Raw genomic sequence first — 20,252 nt, 5'->3', positions numbered from 1 at the left:
GGCAAACTTCCGGATCTCATATCCCTTACCAACTCTTCGATATAAGAGCTAATGCCTGGGAGTGCTTGTTTTGGCTTGCATTTGAGAATTTTGAAATCTTGTTTATTTATGCTACATCACGTTGTGTATATATTATATTTAAAAAAATTATAAAAAAACAAACTATTTCCTAAAATTTGAATATCAAATTTATTTACACTTTTAATATATTTTAAAACCAGTTCTACAAATTTAAATATAAATTCTATTTTCTAAAATTTAATTAAAATAATTTCTAATCAAAATTATGAAATATGATTTGTACTATAATATGTACAATCAATAATTTGTTATAAACATATTTAATATTTGAATTATATAGTGTTTTAAAAGAAAATCCTCCTTCTCTTACAGATGCATATTTAATAAATAAATTTTGGAATTGAAAAAAAAAAAATAAAAGTGCAGAAAGCCACTTGAAGCCAAACGTCATCAATTCGAAATTCTTGATAAAACTTATATAAGTAATAAAAAATAAAATAAACACAAAATGGGAAAGAAAAACTCAAAATTGAAGCAAGACACCATCGATCGCCTGACTACTGACACATACTGTAAGTAATGAAAAAAAAAATTAAAAATAAAAAATAATATTTTGAAGTATATTCTGAAACAAATATCATAAATCAACTTCATATAGCCAATGTAGCACTTGAAGCTTTTATTGAATTTATACTAGCAAAATGAAGAATTTTATCAATAAATTTTTAAGTAAATTTATAGGACAAAACTTTAAGTTCTCTGTTTTTTTAAGTTTACATCCTTGAACTTGATGAAATGCATTTTCATATAGAAAAATTCGAAGCCAAAATGCAAATTGTAATTTGTATAGTAACAAAATACTGGTTAAGGCCAAGTTCACTTTTAAAAGGATTCATAAAATTTAAAATACCAACCATTTAAAATGTAATGAAAATTCCTTCACACAAATGAACAGAGATTTTTCGGCAATTGGTGCGTGCCTGACTCTACTTCTCTGCACTTAAGTCATGAAATTTAATGAATATGAATATAAAATGCCAAATGTCATATTAGAAAATTAAATTTTAAAATTGTTTCTGTCAAGCATAAATATATCACACATGGGGTCCTTTTAATGAAATTCATGCAATCAGTACAGCAAGTTAAAGAGCGCCAACGTGACTGCATGAGCGTCACAAAATGCACGGAAATGCAAACCGCTTACATGTATCTTCTTTCATTTATTTTGCAATTTTTGCTGAAAACCGCTTGAAAGTCACACCAACTTGTAAAATTAAAATAAATCAACAAAGTTGCATAGTTCCTGTTTCGTTTGGTTGCCGCGCGAAAGGCGGAACTAGCAGTGACTCTAATCAGTGACTTTGGAAACTTCAGCACAATCGTCTATTAAAGGCAAATAAACTCTCTGGCAGGATAAACAAGCTTAATATAAACAAAACTGCGAGTACAAGAAACAGAAGTGGCAATATGTGCTGTGGCATCATTTTAAACGCTTGTACTCGCATATCACATCCTTTGTATTGCTCTCAAAGGATACAACATTGACACTTTGTTTATCTCTTTTAAATGCTTCTGGTAGTCTAGTAGCTGCTGGGCGCCATTTTGTCTCAAAATTTTTATTTATGTAAAGGATATGTGGAAACAGAAAGAATATATAAAATAACATATATATTATATATGACTGGCAGAATATTTTTGGAAATTTCTTCCTTTAAGTCACTTAAATTTTATTGTCGCAAAATACGTTATAAGCAAATAAATATATCTCTCCTCCCATTTTTACTTGGGAGTTTTTGTTACTTTTTATTATATTTTTATTGTTAAAAAAGTTGTTTTTAGTATTTTAAGTCATATGTGTGCTTGTATGTTCAGCGCTTATGGTTTTACCATGTTGATCCTTATTTTTTCATATTTACTGCTTTTTCATATAATATAATAAAGGAAACTACTTGCAATTCCCATAGCGTGCCATCAATAACACTTTAAACTTGGTTCTCTTGTATGAAACGACCAAATCCGCAGCTGTGTTGCTTTTAGTTTTATTTTCAACTTCAGTAATTTGTTTGGCAGTTTGAAGTGAGCTAACTACTCATTTTTTTGCCATAAAATACAAATTTTAAAATGTATAATAAAAATGGCAATATAAATTTAAAAAACTTAATTTTACATGACTATTAAAGCATAATATACTTTGGATGACACTAGCATGCTGAGTCTTATGACAAGCGAATTGAATAGTAATTCAATCTGTATTATCTTCCAATGTTGGATGTATATATTATTGATAGGAACTCGTAAAAATTTAATATCATTTTTTATAGCAGCCTACACTAGTCAGCCAAAACAGCATATAGTCACAAATTTGTACCAGCGAGTACTTCACGAGTTCATTACCTCAACAAAGGTATGTTGTTGAACTGTTGATAAAGAAATCGATGATGCCGGATATACGTAGAATAATATCACAATGCCGGTGTCAAACAGAGTATGATTAAGATTGATATTGGGGACCTTTAACTTCAGCACCAGTAAAGGAGGCAGTAAGTAAGGTTTGTAGCTAATATTGATAATCAACGCCCAAACAGCTTATAGTCACAATTTTGTACCAACGAGTACTTCACGAGATCATTGCCTCAACAAAGTCATGGTGTCGATCAAAGTCATGAAATCGATGATGCCGGATATACGTAGAATGATGTCATAAGGACGGTATTAAACAGAGTACGATTAAGATTGATTAAGAACGATTAAGTAAAGTCTCTCGCTTATAATAATAATCAACCAGTTGTTGTCCGTGAATTTGATTACAATTACCATATTGTATGAGTCTGTATATATTCTCATTGTATGAAACCCACGAAATGTACTTCCACAAAAAAAAAATTTGCACAAAAGATGCAAGTATCGCACAACACTATAAGGATTACTTAGTCGTTGGTGTAAATTTGGCGTAGAGTTTCAATATTTTTGTCTCTTAATCACATGACGTCTAAGTTGTTGGTATGCCGAATTCATATTCACACTTCGCTACCAGTAATGAAGACGAATATAATTCAAAAATTCGATGTTTGATTCAATATTACTTCGGAGATTATCTCAAGGTGTTCCTTTTAAGCAAAATTTGGCTTATTACGATGTTGTGCATAGTTCGTTAAAGCAATTTATTTGCAAAATATCCAGGTTGGTTCATTTTATAAATTACTTATAGTAAGACTTGCGATATTCGATTGAGATTAAGTGGTTCATTTGAATGACATTTATATGTTAAAAAGTCATTCTCAAGAAACAAAGCTTTAAAAAGTCGCTAGCCCTTTGAATTATAAGTACTGAGTGTGTTTCTTTAACGTATACATATGGTGTATATATATATTGGTTTGCGGCCGTATCTTGCACTGCAGCATCTTTTTAACACATCATAGATAATACATTCTTATGTCTTTATTTAAAGTAATAGTCTAAATCAAAATAACAATCTTAAAACTCACTCACAATTCAGAAGTAGAATTCAAAACACAGACATATTGTTGTGTCTGCTATACGCTTTTATCAAAATTTTTCTCTCGTACAAATCGATCTTCTCTAATTCATGTAAGTGTATAGCCTTTTATTTATAATAGAAAGGGGATATGGCACTGCGCCTATCAGGTCTACTGTGTCTCTTTCTGGGCTTAGAGTAAGAGTCTAACCAATGTTGCAAAGATAAAAAGTAGAATAGAACCTACTTTACAGAATTTTATTGCCTCTTCCATAAGATTATATATTCCCAGGAGTATATTCCGTATGTGCATTAGCACAGAGCATTCTAACAGACCATGCGTGACTGACTCTTCATTCTCTTCGCAGAGTGCACAGTTTGCATCCGTATATATGCCCAGTCTTGTAAGGAGGTGTTTTAGTTTACAGTACCCTATTAAGTTCCCTATGATGATTCTAAGCTTTTCTTTTGATAAGTCCACACAATCCTGTCCATATCTCCTGTTATTATAGCTACCAATAACTGATTTGAATTTGTATCATTCTGTGTTGATGTATTGTCCCAGTATTTCTTGTTATTCTGGTTTTTTTTCATTTCTATGAGATGAGGGTATTGTGTCCTAATCTATAGAAAGGTTCTGTCCACATCAGCGGTGTGGATGCTCCGTTTCTGGTTCGTTTATCTGCGTATTCGTTTTCTCGTCTGGCGTACGAGAAAATGAATGTTCTGGTACCCAGAAAATCGTCATTCGATTACATCGAAATGTTCATAGATATTTGAAAATAATTTTTCTCTTCTGATTATATATTTATTTAAATCTGGTGTAAACTATTTCAAATTTGTGGTAATATACATATATTTTAAAATTACACTGACAAATTAATTAAAATTAAATTAGTGTGAAAGGAAAAAAGATTTTTGCCCTGCAGGAATGTGGAAATAATTCAATAATTTCATTTGCGGTCGCTTTTGTTGAAATATAAATGCAGTATGTGAGAATGAAAATAAATAAATAAAAAAAATATTTCATGTTTTATTCATAGTGCAATTACACAAATAAATATTTTGAGAAGAAATATTTAACTTTGTAAATACTTTGTTAAATGGATTAATGGTTTAACGAGATAAATTCTTTTGGGAAGTTTTTGTTGTTTTTTAAATTAGACACAAACTTTCTGCAATAAACTTTACCTTCGTTCAAATTACTTTACACGAGTTTTGAATAAATCAATGCAAGGTGAAGGAAGCATTTTGTTACTTTCATAAATTTACTAACAAAGTTCCAAGAGTTGACAAATTCATTTACTTCACTATAATTTCAAAGTGTTCGTTGTTTTTGTTACTTAGTATAACTACATAAACTAATTTTTTATTACCTAACTATTTTATATACTACATGCGACAGAAGACTCTTAAAAGTTAGTACACAATTTGAAGGAATTAAAGTGTATTCACATGCATGAACATGTCACTGCTGCGAAATGATTAATGACTGTTGGGATATAAAGTTACATTTCCACCTGAAGAGATCAGGAGAAGAAAATTCAGTAATGTAAAGCAGCAGGCAAGGTTAAGTATTATTTAAGAAGCAATAACTTTTGTCTTACTCGTAAATGGCTTTCGAAATTTTTAAACCACAAATTTATTGTTCCACCCTGTTGTCGAAGTCTTGTCTTTGCTCTGTAATCTAGCAATATATTCAAGTCTTCTTATACAGTAGTTCTATTTACTTTTCACCGCTGGACACTTTATTCAACTGCTGACGTTATAATCAGACATATATCTAGCTGTTGTTTGGTGGGAGTTGGTATCAATCAACAAATTTACTCCCCTTGACATGTAGACCTAATGATGAGATTTATAATAATAAGATAGTTAAAATAAGATAGTTATTGAACTTGTTGTAGTTTGTTTTGAATTAGTGTTAGTCAACTCCTTTACTTGTCTCTATATGTGAACCCATAGATAAGTTTTTGATTCTATTTATTACAATATACAGAAATTAGTGTTAGTCAACACCTTTACTCTTCTCTATATGTGAACTCATAGATAAGTTTTTGATTCTATGTATTATAATACATAGAAATTAGTGTTAGTCAACACCTTTACTTTTCTCTATATGTGAACTCATAGATAAGTTTTTGATTCTATGTATTACAATACGTTATTCTTAACGTATTGTTATTCTTTTAAGAGCTGTCAGTGCCGCATAGCTTAAAAGTTTTTTATTTCCATAGGGGAATCTTGAATGAGCACACTAGACATTAATGTGTTAACCACACCAGAACTACAATTACATTTATAATTAACTTAAGTCAGGATATAGAAATATATTCGGAGGTTATTCCGGTGTATTCTCCTCAAACGATAGTAGATATGCATTAGAAGTGAATCGACAGAGCAGGTAGAGCCTGCCTCATTGCAACTCTACAGTTCAGTGCTCCGTATAGATAGATATTTTCTTAGATACTTTCTTAGATAATTGTAGTAGATTAAAAACATGACGCGGGCCGTGTAAACGTTAGACGCGGGCCGTACTTTGGACAGCCCTGGTTTATATGATCCACTGTAATGAGAGTTGTGTTGAATTCTGATAAAAAGTTTTTTAGATGATTTTATGAAAGCTTACTTTAAAGTACAGCATATGTTACTAACCGAATAGATACTGCATTAGATTTGAAAGAGTGCAATTCTGCATTAATGTACATACAACGTATAGTGTCTAATAATATAATTAAAATATTTTATAATAAGATATATTTGTTTTACTGATTATATTTGTAATGATGTTATTAATGAGACATCTCTTGAGAAAGTTTGGTAAGGCTGACGCCACGTGCATCAATACAAGTATCAACACATCCCTACAGAGACATCTATTGCTTATCGTGGTGTTCTTCAGTTGCTAGTGGTGAGGAGCTCTCCTAAACGTTTTGTCCTTTGAATAACTAGACTTTATATTCTCTTTTAAAAGTTAAATACCTTTTAATCTCATTTTAACAGCTGCATTTGAATAGGAAAATTATTTATTTACATTAGAGAAATCTTGTTCATTTTAATCTATCATTTCTATTCAGCACTGCGTTGTTTTGCATAAATATTCCGACTTCTGTTCGTGTTCTTCCATTGGAAAATCTTTAAAGGCAAACTGCTGGGTGTAATAATGTGGACTCAATGGATACAAATATGCAAATAAGCATGAAATTCAAATGCCAATGCGAAGCTGAAAAGCAAAAATGCTGTAAACGAGAAAATCAATGGTCAATTTTGCATTTAACTGCAGGCCAAGCGCTTGACAAATATAGTTGGCTTACACTTTTTCTTTTCTTTTCTTTTCTTCTCTTTAATTTCTATTTTTTTATTATTTTCCCTATTTTCCTAAGATCAAAAGAGTAGAGCAAAAGTAAAAGCGAAAAGAAAATATATTAAAATAAAAATGCAGCATCAAGTGTGCTGCATTAAAACGACAGCTGCACATTGAACAGCGCTGAGCTCATTTTTAATGTGTGTATGTATGTATGTATGCATGGGTATGTAAGTACGTAAATTTTATTTTTTTTTTTTTAAAGAAAAACGATAAAATGAGAAAAGAAAATGTTAGTTGAATGCAACAAAGAAAAATGAGTAGCTGAAATATAGGAAATCCTGCAAAATACAGTGAATAGAAGAGCGAGGCTGGAGGGAAGATTAAATTGTCGTTGAGGTAATAAAAAAATTGTGGAGAAATAAAGCATGACATATATTTTTATATATAATGTAAATACCTGTTCGGTCGTGCAAGAAAGTCTGTTGACAAATTAGATGCAATAACCATTTAGCAGATAAAGGATGTCAAAGGATTTGCTGCTTTAATCAAAATGACATTCCAATTACTTGTGATGAGGAGTAGTTTAATTGAATTGTTGGCGTAAAGGATAATAAAAGAAAAAATTGATTGCATTTATTTATAAAATATTGAAATAAAATAAATAATAATATCGCTGCATTTGTATGGAGTCATGTGTTATATAATAATATTCAATATATAGATATATATAACATATATTTTTAACAAAGCTACAAAAATTTGTATGAAATCCTATTACATATCAATAGCACCGAATGACTTGAGGGGATTTTTACAACTAAAATTGTATTTAACAAAGAAATACAAGTGCAAGATATATATATAATATTAAAAAAAAATCTGAACATCATTTACTAAAGCAATGCGTTAAGACACGAAAACTGTCTTTTTTACAAAATTAACATTAGTGGTACTACTTTTATATTTCAAAACAAAAAAAAAAAACCATTTGAAAGAATAAATTTGGAAGAAGACTCCTTCACTTCACTAACGTAAGTAGTCAGTGTTCAATTTCGACTAAATATATTGTATAAATAATAGTTGAAGTCTCAATTAAAAGCACAGGGTAAAATAAGAGAATATAAAATAAATATTAATAGAGAGAGACAGAATAATAGAGAGAATAAGATAAAAAAAAATCGATTGTACTATTTTCTATATTAAAAGCAGAAAATATTGAAACCAACGGATTTTCTAGTGCTAATACCATACACAAAGATAATGATGTTATATATGCAATAACTCGCTTTCATTAAGAATTTAAAGAAACTTTGAGAAGTTGGCAGTGTATGTCCAATAAGACATATTATAATGTTATATATTTGATTCAATTATGTTTAATACATCAATTATCTTTAGTTATAAATTGCGATAATTTTTTTTTATATTATATCTGAAGTCATTTATGTTAGTTTTTAAATATATGGCGTATCACGTATTAACTAGATTTTATTCGATTGTTGATCTATACAAATCACAAAAGATTCCTGTTGTGAGTTTTACTTAAGCATAAAATGGGTTTGATTATTAATGGACTTAAAGACAGATAGATAAGGAAATGGAAACCTATGATCTTATTTCATTTTAATCTAATTGAATAACTAATTTAGTACCCTTCTTTTGTACTCTTAGTATGTATGGTAAAATTTTATAAGTTATACTTTTTAGTTATGTGTAATAGATATAAATCCTCCTTCTCATGTTAGACAAAAACTGTTAAGTATATAGAATAAAAAATATACGAAATGCTCATGCCCAAAGGAGCTGATTCCTAGGTTCTTGAACGAAAGACCCTTGCTGATTTCTAGTTATCACGATTATGGCTGATCTCTTATACTGTTTACCGACCCTAACTCATCGATGCATATTTTGTCCTATTAGTAAGTACCATAATTTCAGCTGATGCTATTCTTATATCAGAGGGATACAGTAACTGTGATACAGTAATCTCTCCATATCCTAAATTATGGTCATAGTTAAAGTAAATAGATATACCATTCGCCTACAAGTAATATGTTGTTTTCTCAGACACACCAATCTAACGTTGGTTACAATAACACGTTAGATAACCTGCCGTAACTTTACTTCTATTACTATTGAGAGAAATGCGCTACTGCTTAAGCACGGATATGTCAGAAACATACATATTTGGAATGCATACTTTGCTCTCCTGAAATAAGTAGGGAAAAAGGAATTAACTCAACTTTTCTATTGTTAGTTTTATTTCTAGCCATTAGTATATATTATAGAAGTTAAATTAAAATCCAATGTCTATGTTTCAGTTTCATTTAATTTCTTATTTTTACAATTTCAAAAACTGTTAATCGTTTAAGTGCACCAAATTTTTGTGAAATATTATTTGACCAAATTGTCTTGCTTTTGTATTTTCCTCATGCCCGGTGCAAACTTTTTCGATATCAGCTACTTTGTCTTTCACAACTTCAAACTAGCTTAAACAAACTATATTGGCAGTTGCAAACTGTTTCTTACATTAAACATGTAATCTTTTTAAAGCTGAAGAAATTCGAGTTCAGAACATGAAATCCCTTACGCATAGCAACGCTGCTATTCTGAAACGTAAGGGACAATTTTTCTTAACAAACTTTTTCCCATAAAAATGTTCATTCACTTGCACTCTGTAGATTTTTAGTTGCTCTTGTGCTGCAATGGCGCGAATTTAATGGCTGCCGGTCTCAGCGACAGGATATTACTTTTTATTTAATATTGTCCCTTAGGAGCACGCGGTGGTTCCTATAAGCCAACAAACTGACATATTACTTTCGCGATGTCCCACGTTGACATAATATTTTTATCAATAAATTGGTTTTCATGACAGGTTAACTTATTTACTTAAATTTAATAGGTTTAAGGTAATTTACCTTAAGAAAAGTAGCATAATGACGGTAATAAGTATTTTGGAGATGGACTAAAAGAAGTGGATGATGGAGATTATATGTTATGTCATAATGGATTACAGCAAATTTTGATGTAAAAAGTGTTAATAAGAAAACACTTCAGCGATAAATAACTGAATAATTATTTTAAAATTAACCTATTCGTTTTATATATGCATAATGGACTTAAAAAAGTACGTGTAAACTACATTCGAAGAATTTTAAGTAGAAAAATTAACGCAATTTTAAATTCCCAACAGGCCGATTCGACAACGAATTCTTAACTTGGAAATAATTTTATATCAAACATCATTTGTAAATATTATCCTTTATTAATTATAAAACAGTCAAAATTACATAAACCCAATAAAAAGTTTAAAATTGCGATAACGTTTACCATCTGATTTCAGTTTCAGGTTCGCATTTATTATAATATTAATTAAATAGGTAACATCAATATTCATTGGACTCTTAGTGTAGCTGCTTCCCTTATAAAGCGTCGATTCTGTAAACTAAATGAGAATTAGAAATTATGATTCTTGCTTATATTAAGGAGAAATTAAAATCTTTCTTTTATATTGACAATAGCTAAGAACATTTGTCCATTCTTCAATATCTTTTTTAAAATTTTAATATAACTGCAAGAATTAAATAACAAAATAAAGTAATGGACAAATGTGTATAAAATTTTGGGGGCAAATTTTTATTAAAATAAATTTTCGAACGGTTTTGGTGGAAACTACAATTAAGAGTTCTAATTCCTTATACCATTAATTTGACATGCCCATTTAAAATTTATTACTAATGATTAGATTGCTGGGTATTTTGTTCTCAAATCTGAATTAAGAGTGTTTAAACTGTATGAGAATTATAATTTTAGAATTTATTATAACTTAGTATTAGTTTGTAAAGAATTTAAATTCTAGTTAGTTAGTTAGTTGTGGTGGAGGGAGGACGAATCCTCCTCAAATAGCTAAGGATGAAAGCCGTTTTGAGTCCACAAAAACCTCGTAATAGTGGGTAGTAGATAGAGGGTCAAACTAGAACCAACCAGAGGCATTAATCTCGCTAATGCTGATGCTGGAGATATCGCTAAGTGAGTTGAAGAAAGGAGCCCCTAAATTCTAATTTTTATACATTATATGATATTTAATCAGAAAAGGAATGTACATACATTTGTGTGTATTTTAGTCATAAAAAAAACATTTAGCCGTATTTTTGCTAATTACATTATTCTTCATATACACTGTGTTATAGTTACAGTGCACTGGTTGACTGGAGAGGAAAATATTAATAAATCGATAATTCTTTTATTAATAAAAATTTTTTTCTATTAAAGCTTATAATAGGTTTATAAGAATCTTATTTTCAAAGTTGAATCATTGCCAGAACAAATTCCAATATGGATATAAAAAATTCTATATATGTCAATTAAAAATAAAATTGTTTTCGTTATTATTTAATTAATTGTCTACTGTTAAATATAATCGTTCTCCTTTTAAGATTTTTCAATAGTTTTAAAGAACTGATTTAATTATTTTAAATTAATATATAATACAAAACTTCTAAAGGATTATAAATTTTCAATCTTTCAAGATATTGTTTTTCGATATAATAGGATTTTTAGTTCTTTTTTATCCGATTAATCAATTTAGTTATACCTTATCACTATAAAATAATATACTTACTTAAAATAATGTTAGACACGTATACATAAAGTCAAGTCTACTTTTAGCTTTTGGGCTTCATTTGCAAGCGCGAACCTGACAATCTCTGAGCTTTAAATTTGGCAGGACACGAGTTTAATTTCTGATACTTACAGTCTCAAAAAATTTTTTACTAATAATTAAATAAAAGGAATATTTTCAAGACCACGGATGATGGGTTTTTGGCAATACTCGAAACAGCTGTATGGTCAGCCAAAAATTCAATTAATTAAAATAATATAAAATAAATTTTTGTTGTTGTAGTTTACTACCGTTCGAAAAACCTTCGTACTTAAAATATTTAAAGTCTGTAACTTTTCCCATTTGATTATGTGTTACATTATTAAATTAAATCAATCACATAATATAAATACTTATACTTACATTTTCACTTCGGTACTGACACCGTTTTCAACCATCAATCAGCCATTAATTAAGAAATAAAACTATTTTTTTTTCTGGTTTTTTGGTTGCTGGTCTTCTTATCTCGTTTTGATTGTGGAGTTGAATATAAATGCAGTACTTCCGTTGCGGCAATACACAAAATTTAAAATTTATGGTAATGCCACAGAACTACAAGCAAAACCACTAACGGAAGTACGCCAACGCCAATTTAGCGAAACCGGAAACACCCTTAAAAACCACAAAACCCACAAACAGACGCAAGCGGTGCCATGTACCCAAATAGACAAGCATACAAACATACAAGCATGCAAACCTATAAACTTTGAAACTTTTATTGAGGTTAATGTCAGTGGGGACACTAAAAATAAATTGGTACTAAAATTTTGGCAGTACCTGAGTATATTTGAGTATATTTACAAGGCATAAGAACATTTACTTTCGCTCTATCACCTTTGGTAGATTTTTGTTGAAAATGTGGGCGTAATTGCCGTTGAGCATGAAAGTAATCATCCACACCTCTTATTTTGCTTAACATTTAAAGTAAACACGGTAAACACGGTTAACAAACTGAGAGCAGTGTGCCATGTATGCACTGCCGGCATGTGCTGGCCCGACGTGTGTTAAATCCTTCTCCAGTTAATAAGTTAATAATTTCATGTCAAAATTATAAGGCAGAAGCATTAAATATTTTTTATTGTCTGACATGTTTGCCAACATTCTGATAGGCGCGCAGGGAGGCTGCTTTTATACGGTTAAGCAATGTTGGCATTACTGACTGACTGCACACGCACTCCCAAAGTCTCCGGAATACCTTATGCGAAGTGCAAATTAACATGAGACGCCGAAGTTAAAGAAGTTAAAGTTTGGCGTGTTGACTTGCCTTACTCCAAACGTCACAAGCGGTACTGGAGCGGTAAGTGTGCTTAGCGAATAGGCGCATAAATCATTTCTAAGCTATTTATGAGCAGATAAATGGAAAGTGAATTATTGCATGCAAATAAAGCATAAAAATATGAATAAAATTAAATAATTTGAATAAACATTTTTAGTGTAAATGAAAATGAGTAAATCAGTTGAGATTCGAAATATCTTATTTTGTCTAACTTCTGGGGTTGTTTCTTTTGTTTCTTGTTTTTTGGTTGGGTTGGGTAAGGTAAGTGGTGCTATAAAATTATTACTTACTAGTAATTTGTAGTGGAAAAGTTTTGATAGACATGGAAAAAGAAAAAGAGCACAGAATTTATTAATATTCAATCGAAAAAGCAAAACTATTTTTATATTAGAGACATTTATAACCTGAGCAAAATTAATTTATACTTAATTCAATGTCATATTTTACACAGGTTTGACAATATTCGATGGATTTTTATTTTTGCACACTCGTGTCGTATTATAGATTTGTTCAAACTAAAATAACGTTGGTTCAATGAGTCACCTGAACTTTAACCTTCCACGCACATAGCTATAAACAAGAGTTTTTTCAAGTTTTGAATAGGCTTTACTTGGTTTGACTTTTTGAATTACTACACCATCCAAATATTTCTAATAATTTTATTTTGATTTAACTGATTTTAATAGTACATGTATAGTGATGTAGTTATCATCAAATTTTAAATATTAGCAACATATCCAGCTTATTGAGTTTACATAAATTTAAGGTTTTGATGATGTATTTTATATCTTAATATATTTGAAAGAATTTCACAAAAAATTAAATTACCTTGAACTTCACTTTTTTCTATTGTGTGGAGAGAAAAAACTTTCATAGTGTTAGACTTAACCACCTCTCAGGAATGTGACTGTAAAAGACTTTCGGCTGAAATCACATTTCAGTAATCAGAGATTAAAAAATAAGAACCATAGTTTTCGTGAATGGGTGTTTAGTAATGAATGTGACTCAGGAATGAGACTGTTAAAGACTTTCGGCTTAAGTCACATTTCAGTAATCAGAGAGTAAAAAATAAGAACCATAGTATTCGAATGTCCAAATTCATAGTTTATGGGTGTTTGGTAATGAATTTTACTATTAAAATTACACCCCATTCTAGGAGGTTATAATAAACGTGGGTAAATATCAGAATTGAGAAAATATTGTGGATATTCATGTAGTGGAAATATAATCACAACGATTGAAAAGGCTAATGAACAAAACTTTTAGGGGCTTAGCGGGAAGTTTCTCAGTATACAAAACATTACGAGAGAGACTGTTTCCCTTTTTGATTGGTTATGGTAACTCAAAGTTAGCAAAAACTACAGTGTGAGACTTGAACTCACTGAAATAACCACCAAGTATGATTAAAGGGGTCAAGTTATAATTAGTTAATGAAGTGGGTTTAGCGTACTCAGCTAGGAGTATGACTCAGGTAGGAGTAAACTCTACTTTCGGAGCGGGTGTCTAGTGTTTCTTTTTAATATAGATAGCAAGGAATTGAGGTTAGTGTTTTATGGTCTTAAGCAATATAAAATACGGCAGGATCATGATTCTGAGCGACATACATGTTAACAAGTGAAAGCTGCTACACTTGTCTATTCCAGTAAACTTAGCTAAATTGCTCACTTAAGAGTTGTGTTAGAGTTCGTCACATTGTCAGTGCCTGTAGTTCACACAATAATAGACAATTCATTTCTCAGTAACCTTGATTAATTCCATCTGGTCAGAGCTACAAGGAATATTGTAGCAATAATTTTATTTTATATGAGTTACTTGTTGCGAATATGTTACGAAATATTCAATAATTGGATTATTATCATAAAGTGAGTTTAGGCTATGATCTAATACTTGTGGGTTACCTATAAATCCATAAGAAAAGCAAAATATACGCATTCTCACATACAGAGTTCAACGTAATCAAGTGGCGTCGATGTAATTGATAATTTTTTGGTCAAAATGAATGCAAGACATTGCATAAAAGCAGCAGGTACTTTTTCGATATTACTAGAGATATATAGTTTCTGAAAAAAGTATATAAGAAAAAAATTTTATTAAAATAAAATAACACTGTTATTAAAATAATAGTTTAATAAAAATAACTCTTTCAGTTTTACTAATTTAAAATTTTTTATATTAATTCCTTAAATATATTTTTATTTGACGTCTGATCTATTGCTTTATTAATAAATCTGGAAAGTATTGTGGTTAATAGTTTCTTAAGTTTTTTTTTGGTATATGAAATATATTCTGTTATTTTAATGTTTGTATAAATTATTTAAATTTATTAATTTAGAATCCAGGAATTCTATGCCTAATAAGTTCTTGCAAGGGTTGTAGGTTCAGAATTTGTGGTAATTCTAAATCGATTTTTTGTGGAAAAATCGTTTTTTCTGTGAAAAGCTGTGTTTCTTTACAAATTTTTGAATTTTTTTTTTCACTTCATATCTCGTACATCAATATTTTATTTTTTTAAAACATTTTTTTGGTGACGATTTTTCCCGTGACACAATTATCTTTTGAAGCGAACTATCAACTGTTTTTTTTGACAAAAATGCACGTTTTAATTAAAAAAAAAACTCATACGCCCGAGAAATTTATGCATTTTTACGAAAAAAAAATAGGATGTGTGCTTCAAGGAACAATTGCAGGAAAACAAGGTGTGATAGAACGGAAATTTAGTAGCAAAAAATGTTTGGAAAATAACAAGGTGTTAATGTTTGAAAAATGCCCAAAAATTGTACAAAAATTTTTTTTCAAGAAAAATGAGATTTACCATTGATATTAACAAAAAAAATTCCAAAACAAATCAATTATACACCATCATAAATTTTGAACCAATTTTGATGCAACCCAATATATGTAGACTAAAGCACATATCAAGCATCAATTTAAGACGTACTTGATGTACTCAAAATTGATATATAATGTAATTTATTCGCATGAATGGGTTTTGAAATGTTGGGGACTTATTGACTGTATATTTTTTCTAGCAGAGTATTTTATTACACCCAGTATTTTAGGTATTGATAGTAAAAAATATATCCTCCTTACGATTTATGCTTCGAAGTATATAACAGGACCTAATGTGAAGTATGTAGTAAATACAAGAAAGACATAAACAACATACTTATAAAAACAAAAAATAGTTTGTGGTACTTTAGTGTTTTAAAATAATATATACGTACATAAAATATTACATCTTATTATTAAGAGAAGGGGATTGTACACTGCGACCTAAAAGATCTATTGTGCCCCTTACTCAGGTTAGAGTGTTTCTCCTAGTCCGATTTCTTTAATTGAAGACAGTATAGAGCCTACTTTTCTTAGTCTTGAATCTTTATAATCCATGAAATACTCTCCTAGGTGTTTCTTCCGCTTGTGCATCAGTGCCGGGTACTCCCCAAGCACATGGTATGTCTGAGTTGGATTTAATTCCTAACTTCGATAGATGATTATTCAATCTACAGTGACCAGTCAATAATCCCGTAATAATTCTTAGGTTGTTTTTTGATTGTCTTATGCAATCTTTGAAAAGTTTTAGGTTGTAAGTCCATAACAGCATTTTAGATTGTAAGAGTCCTGGTAACCTCTTCCAATAGAATTCTCTTTCTTCTTCCTCTGCACCATTCATAAGAATAGATAGAATTCCTTTGCCTAGACCACAGAATGGTTCTGGGCCTATCATATCATTCTTGGATACCAGCATGTCCCGGAATACATATTAGGTGCACCTGATTGTTCCAGCCAAGTATGTTCAGCTTATCAATGCACTCCCATACCAGTTTAGAATATATCTGGTAGATATAGCATTTTACTTTATTATGAAATTTTCTTATATTTATTAATTAAATTTATTTAATCTTTTTAACAACACAGCACATGCATACAAAATATCTTATAGAAATAATTTAAATAAAACTCAGTCTTAATTAACAAAATTCTGAGTTATTGTGACAACCAATAACACTGTTCTTCCCATATCCTCCGACCAATTCGTTTAATGCCAATTTGAGACATTTGACGTTGTCGCACATGACCCTAATGTGGTGTCAGAAATTTCATTTTCTGTTTGTATCCCTTGTAGAGATGAAATAATTTCTACTCGTTCATTTTCTTTTCTGAGTTTGATTAAATATTTTTCTAGTTCATAAGCAAAATATCGTATAACCCGTAAATGCAAACATATTTGATCCTTGTCGAACAAATATGAAAATATGTCCCACAACAATAATTCAGAAATGCTTTATTCCTATATGGTGTGAGCATATGTGGTAGGATATTACAGATTGTAATACATACCATGAAAGTCAGTTTACATACATGTACATATATTCGAATGGAATATATACTCACGTCTACAAACAATATAAAACAAACGACACTCTCGATAGTCTTGGAGGCAAGACAAATGTTTTTTTGTTTGCCTAAAGGATTAGTTGCGGTTATTTATGATGTACATTTTTATTTGTTATAATGAAATTGATATAATATTAGTAATATGAGGCTGTTCAGTTTTATATTTGCTTTTCATATAAAACTGTTCTATTTCTAATAGGCTCCATGTTATATATATAATATTATGTACAATCCTTGTTTGCCAAACTCATTATCGTCATGCCAACTTACAAAAAAATATACCATAAAATTTTATTAATGTTTTTTATTTTCCTGAAGTGAGCAACACCGACATTGTGATTTTATTTTAGTCCTTTGAAATTGTTGTTAGCTGTGTAGAAGGATTTCAGTGGTTTAGTGCATTTGATAGAAGTAGCAAAGTGGATTTATTTAAATTATTCAAAATTTTATTTTCAAATTTTTTTTTATAATTAATTTAACTGAAATTTCTACGTGTTTTTGCTTTAATTTATGCAATTTTTTCAACGCTTCGTAACTTTTTAAAACGTTTTACAATTAAATTTAAGTTTTATAATGAATTTTTTACAGGTTCTGTAACAAAATGTGGTTATAACACAAAAAATTGTTAACTTAAGTAAAAACTTTTAAAATGTTTTCACTATTAATTTAAATGAATAAAATCACTGGTTTAAAATGAATACCATTGCATATATATATATATATATATAAATGAATTTATATATTCTTAGAGTACTAGAACATATAATTCTAGTACTTATTAAATACATATTTTATTCAATAATAATACTAAACATAAACATTTTTATTGAATAATAATAATACATAAATTCAATAATTAATAAATGAAATTAAATAAATAAAAATATAATTAATAAATTAAATTACTCTACAGTTGGTTTATGATTTTAATCTACTAAACCACAGCAAGTATTTTCTTAATGATTTTTAAAAGTAAATTAATAAAACTCCATGATTGAACATACAAATACGGCTTTGTGTCAGTTGGCTAATGAACGCTAACTCTGAGCTTCTAATTTGTCAGGGTACGAGTTCAATCCTTAGTACTTGTAGTTTCAATAATTAATATGTTGAAGCTATTTGAGGCAATGCACTTGAGCACTTTTACTCTTTCTTAACTCGAGGTATATTGAAAACTCCTTTCTACGCCTTGACTACATTATTGTTTATCACTTCATCAGACTAGCAATAACTGACCTCTGAACGGCATAGCTCCCCGAGGAACCTGTAGCTAAATATAAGAAATAATTCCAAAACCATTGATCATGGGTTTGGGCAATACTCGAAACACCCGTATTGTCAGCCAAAAGTTCAATTAATAAAAAAATAGTATAGTTTTATTGTTGTAATTTATAATATGTTCGAAATACTTCTGAATTGAAAACAACAGCTTATATTAAAAATATTGATCTTTCATTAAAATGGACGTTTAAAATCAATTTAATAATAAATTCACTATGAAATTTCCACTTCTAGTTAATTTTTAGTAATCTGCATCGTCTTCCGACTTGGAGAATTGTCCACTTATGTTAATTTTTGGTCAGCCATATAAACTTCGGCCCTACCAGTTCTATTTAAATAAAATGTGCTATTTTTCATTAGAATGTTTGTTTTTTAAAGCATGCCACAAATAGATACATTTTAATTTAATATTGATTTGAGAGTTACACTTCAGTTAATATGCTCTTTGTACTTAGTTTTGCCTTATTATTTTTAAAGAATACTATAACCTCAATATCTTCTATAAGTAGCAAAATTTTTTGGGACTGTTAAAAAATAAAACCAAGACACCAAGTCAGTTGACCATTGTGTCGCACATAAAAGAAATGTTAAATACACAAAACAGATAATGTTACTCTCTCGTAATAACTTTACTTTCTTCAATGAATATATAAAGATTTATTAAAGGTAGAATGAAGGTTGTACATATATATTATTTTCACACATTATAACCCACACAGTAAAAACGTTCACAGCTTAAATCAAGTGGTAACTTAGATTAATACCGCCCCTGGTTATGCGATTGTGATATTTCATTATGCTCTTTTTTCTTCTCTTTGTTTCCTTAATTAATTTATAAAGATCTTGTAAATAATATTCTTGCATAGATATTTAGCTAAGGACATCTGGAATTTTCTAAACTTGTCCCTTAAACATGGTGAGTTGGTTAACTAAGTTTCAATAGTAATTCTATATTAAGCGATACAACAGATCGATATATAAATTTAACTATTATGGCAAAAAAGTTAATAAGTATATTTAAAACTATTTTAATTTTTGAGAAGTTAATAGAAGCTAAAGCACTGCTGAAACTATGGTCAGTAATATATAATATAACTATAATGTGATTTATTTAGAGAATCTTTTCCGCTGTAAAACTAGTCAAATTGCATTTCATTCATGTTATCAAATTTTGCAGTAACACAGGCTAATGGGTTGAGTTGTACTCGATGAATAGTACAACTATGAACCTCAGATTGTCCATATGATCTGTGATTTGTGGGTATTGTTAAACATATGCATGTTCTCTGGGCTATCTATTATCAAGGTGGTTCACTTATTTGTTTAAGAATTATTTCTTATTTGCGTTTATTTGAATTAGTATAAAATACATGTATCTCACACAAAATTTAATCAGAATTAAATTCTATTCCACTATTATGTCTTGTCTTATTAAATCACAATTAAATTCTATTCCACTATTATATCTTGTCTCATATGAAGAGAGAGTGATATTGAGAACCTCAATATAAGCGCTACAAGTGACTTATTTTAATCAGACCCAACTAGCAAGCAGAGAGTATCTTAATAAACTGCATTATAGTGGATTTTTTTAAGAAAATGAACATTTATTATTTTTATTTAATGTATCCGGAAAATAACCCGGAGCTCTTTTGTTATTGTGATTGTGATTGAAATTGAAATTCCAGTGGATTTGTAGTGTTTTGTGCTGAATGCTGAATTATTGGTGTTATTGCCAGCATAAAGTGTATTTCATTTTTCACTTATTTCCTTTATTACTTTTGAATTTTATTTATTTTGTGTGTAGCTTTCGTATTGTTCACGTAAAGACTAAAAA

At 29.6% G+C, this 20,252-nt stretch overlaps 1 protein-coding gene across 1 annotated transcript in view; it reads left to right on the top strand.

The window, feature by feature from the left end:
- Positions 1-529: 529 nt before the first annotated feature.
- The window catches only part of LOC119671192 (frequenin-1), a 49,635-nt gene continuing 29,912 nt past the window's right edge, over positions 530-20,252 (top strand). Inside the window, exon 1 of the mRNA XM_038081746.1 lies at positions 530-593. Within this exon, the coding sequence (XP_037937674.1) occupies positions 530-593 (64 nt within the window). The remainder of the gene's footprint in view (positions 594-20,252) is intronic.

This window comes from Teleopsis dalmanni, chromosome 1 (assembly GCF_002237135.1).
Source record: "Teleopsis dalmanni isolate 2A chromosome 1, ASM223713v2, whole genome shotgun sequence".
In the NCBI taxonomy this organism is placed as follows: Eukaryota; Metazoa; Arthropoda; class Insecta; order Diptera; family Diopsidae; genus Teleopsis; species Teleopsis dalmanni.
The sequence above is the reverse complement of the archived record's forward strand: the minus strand, read 5'-3'. Positions and strand labels throughout refer to the sequence as shown.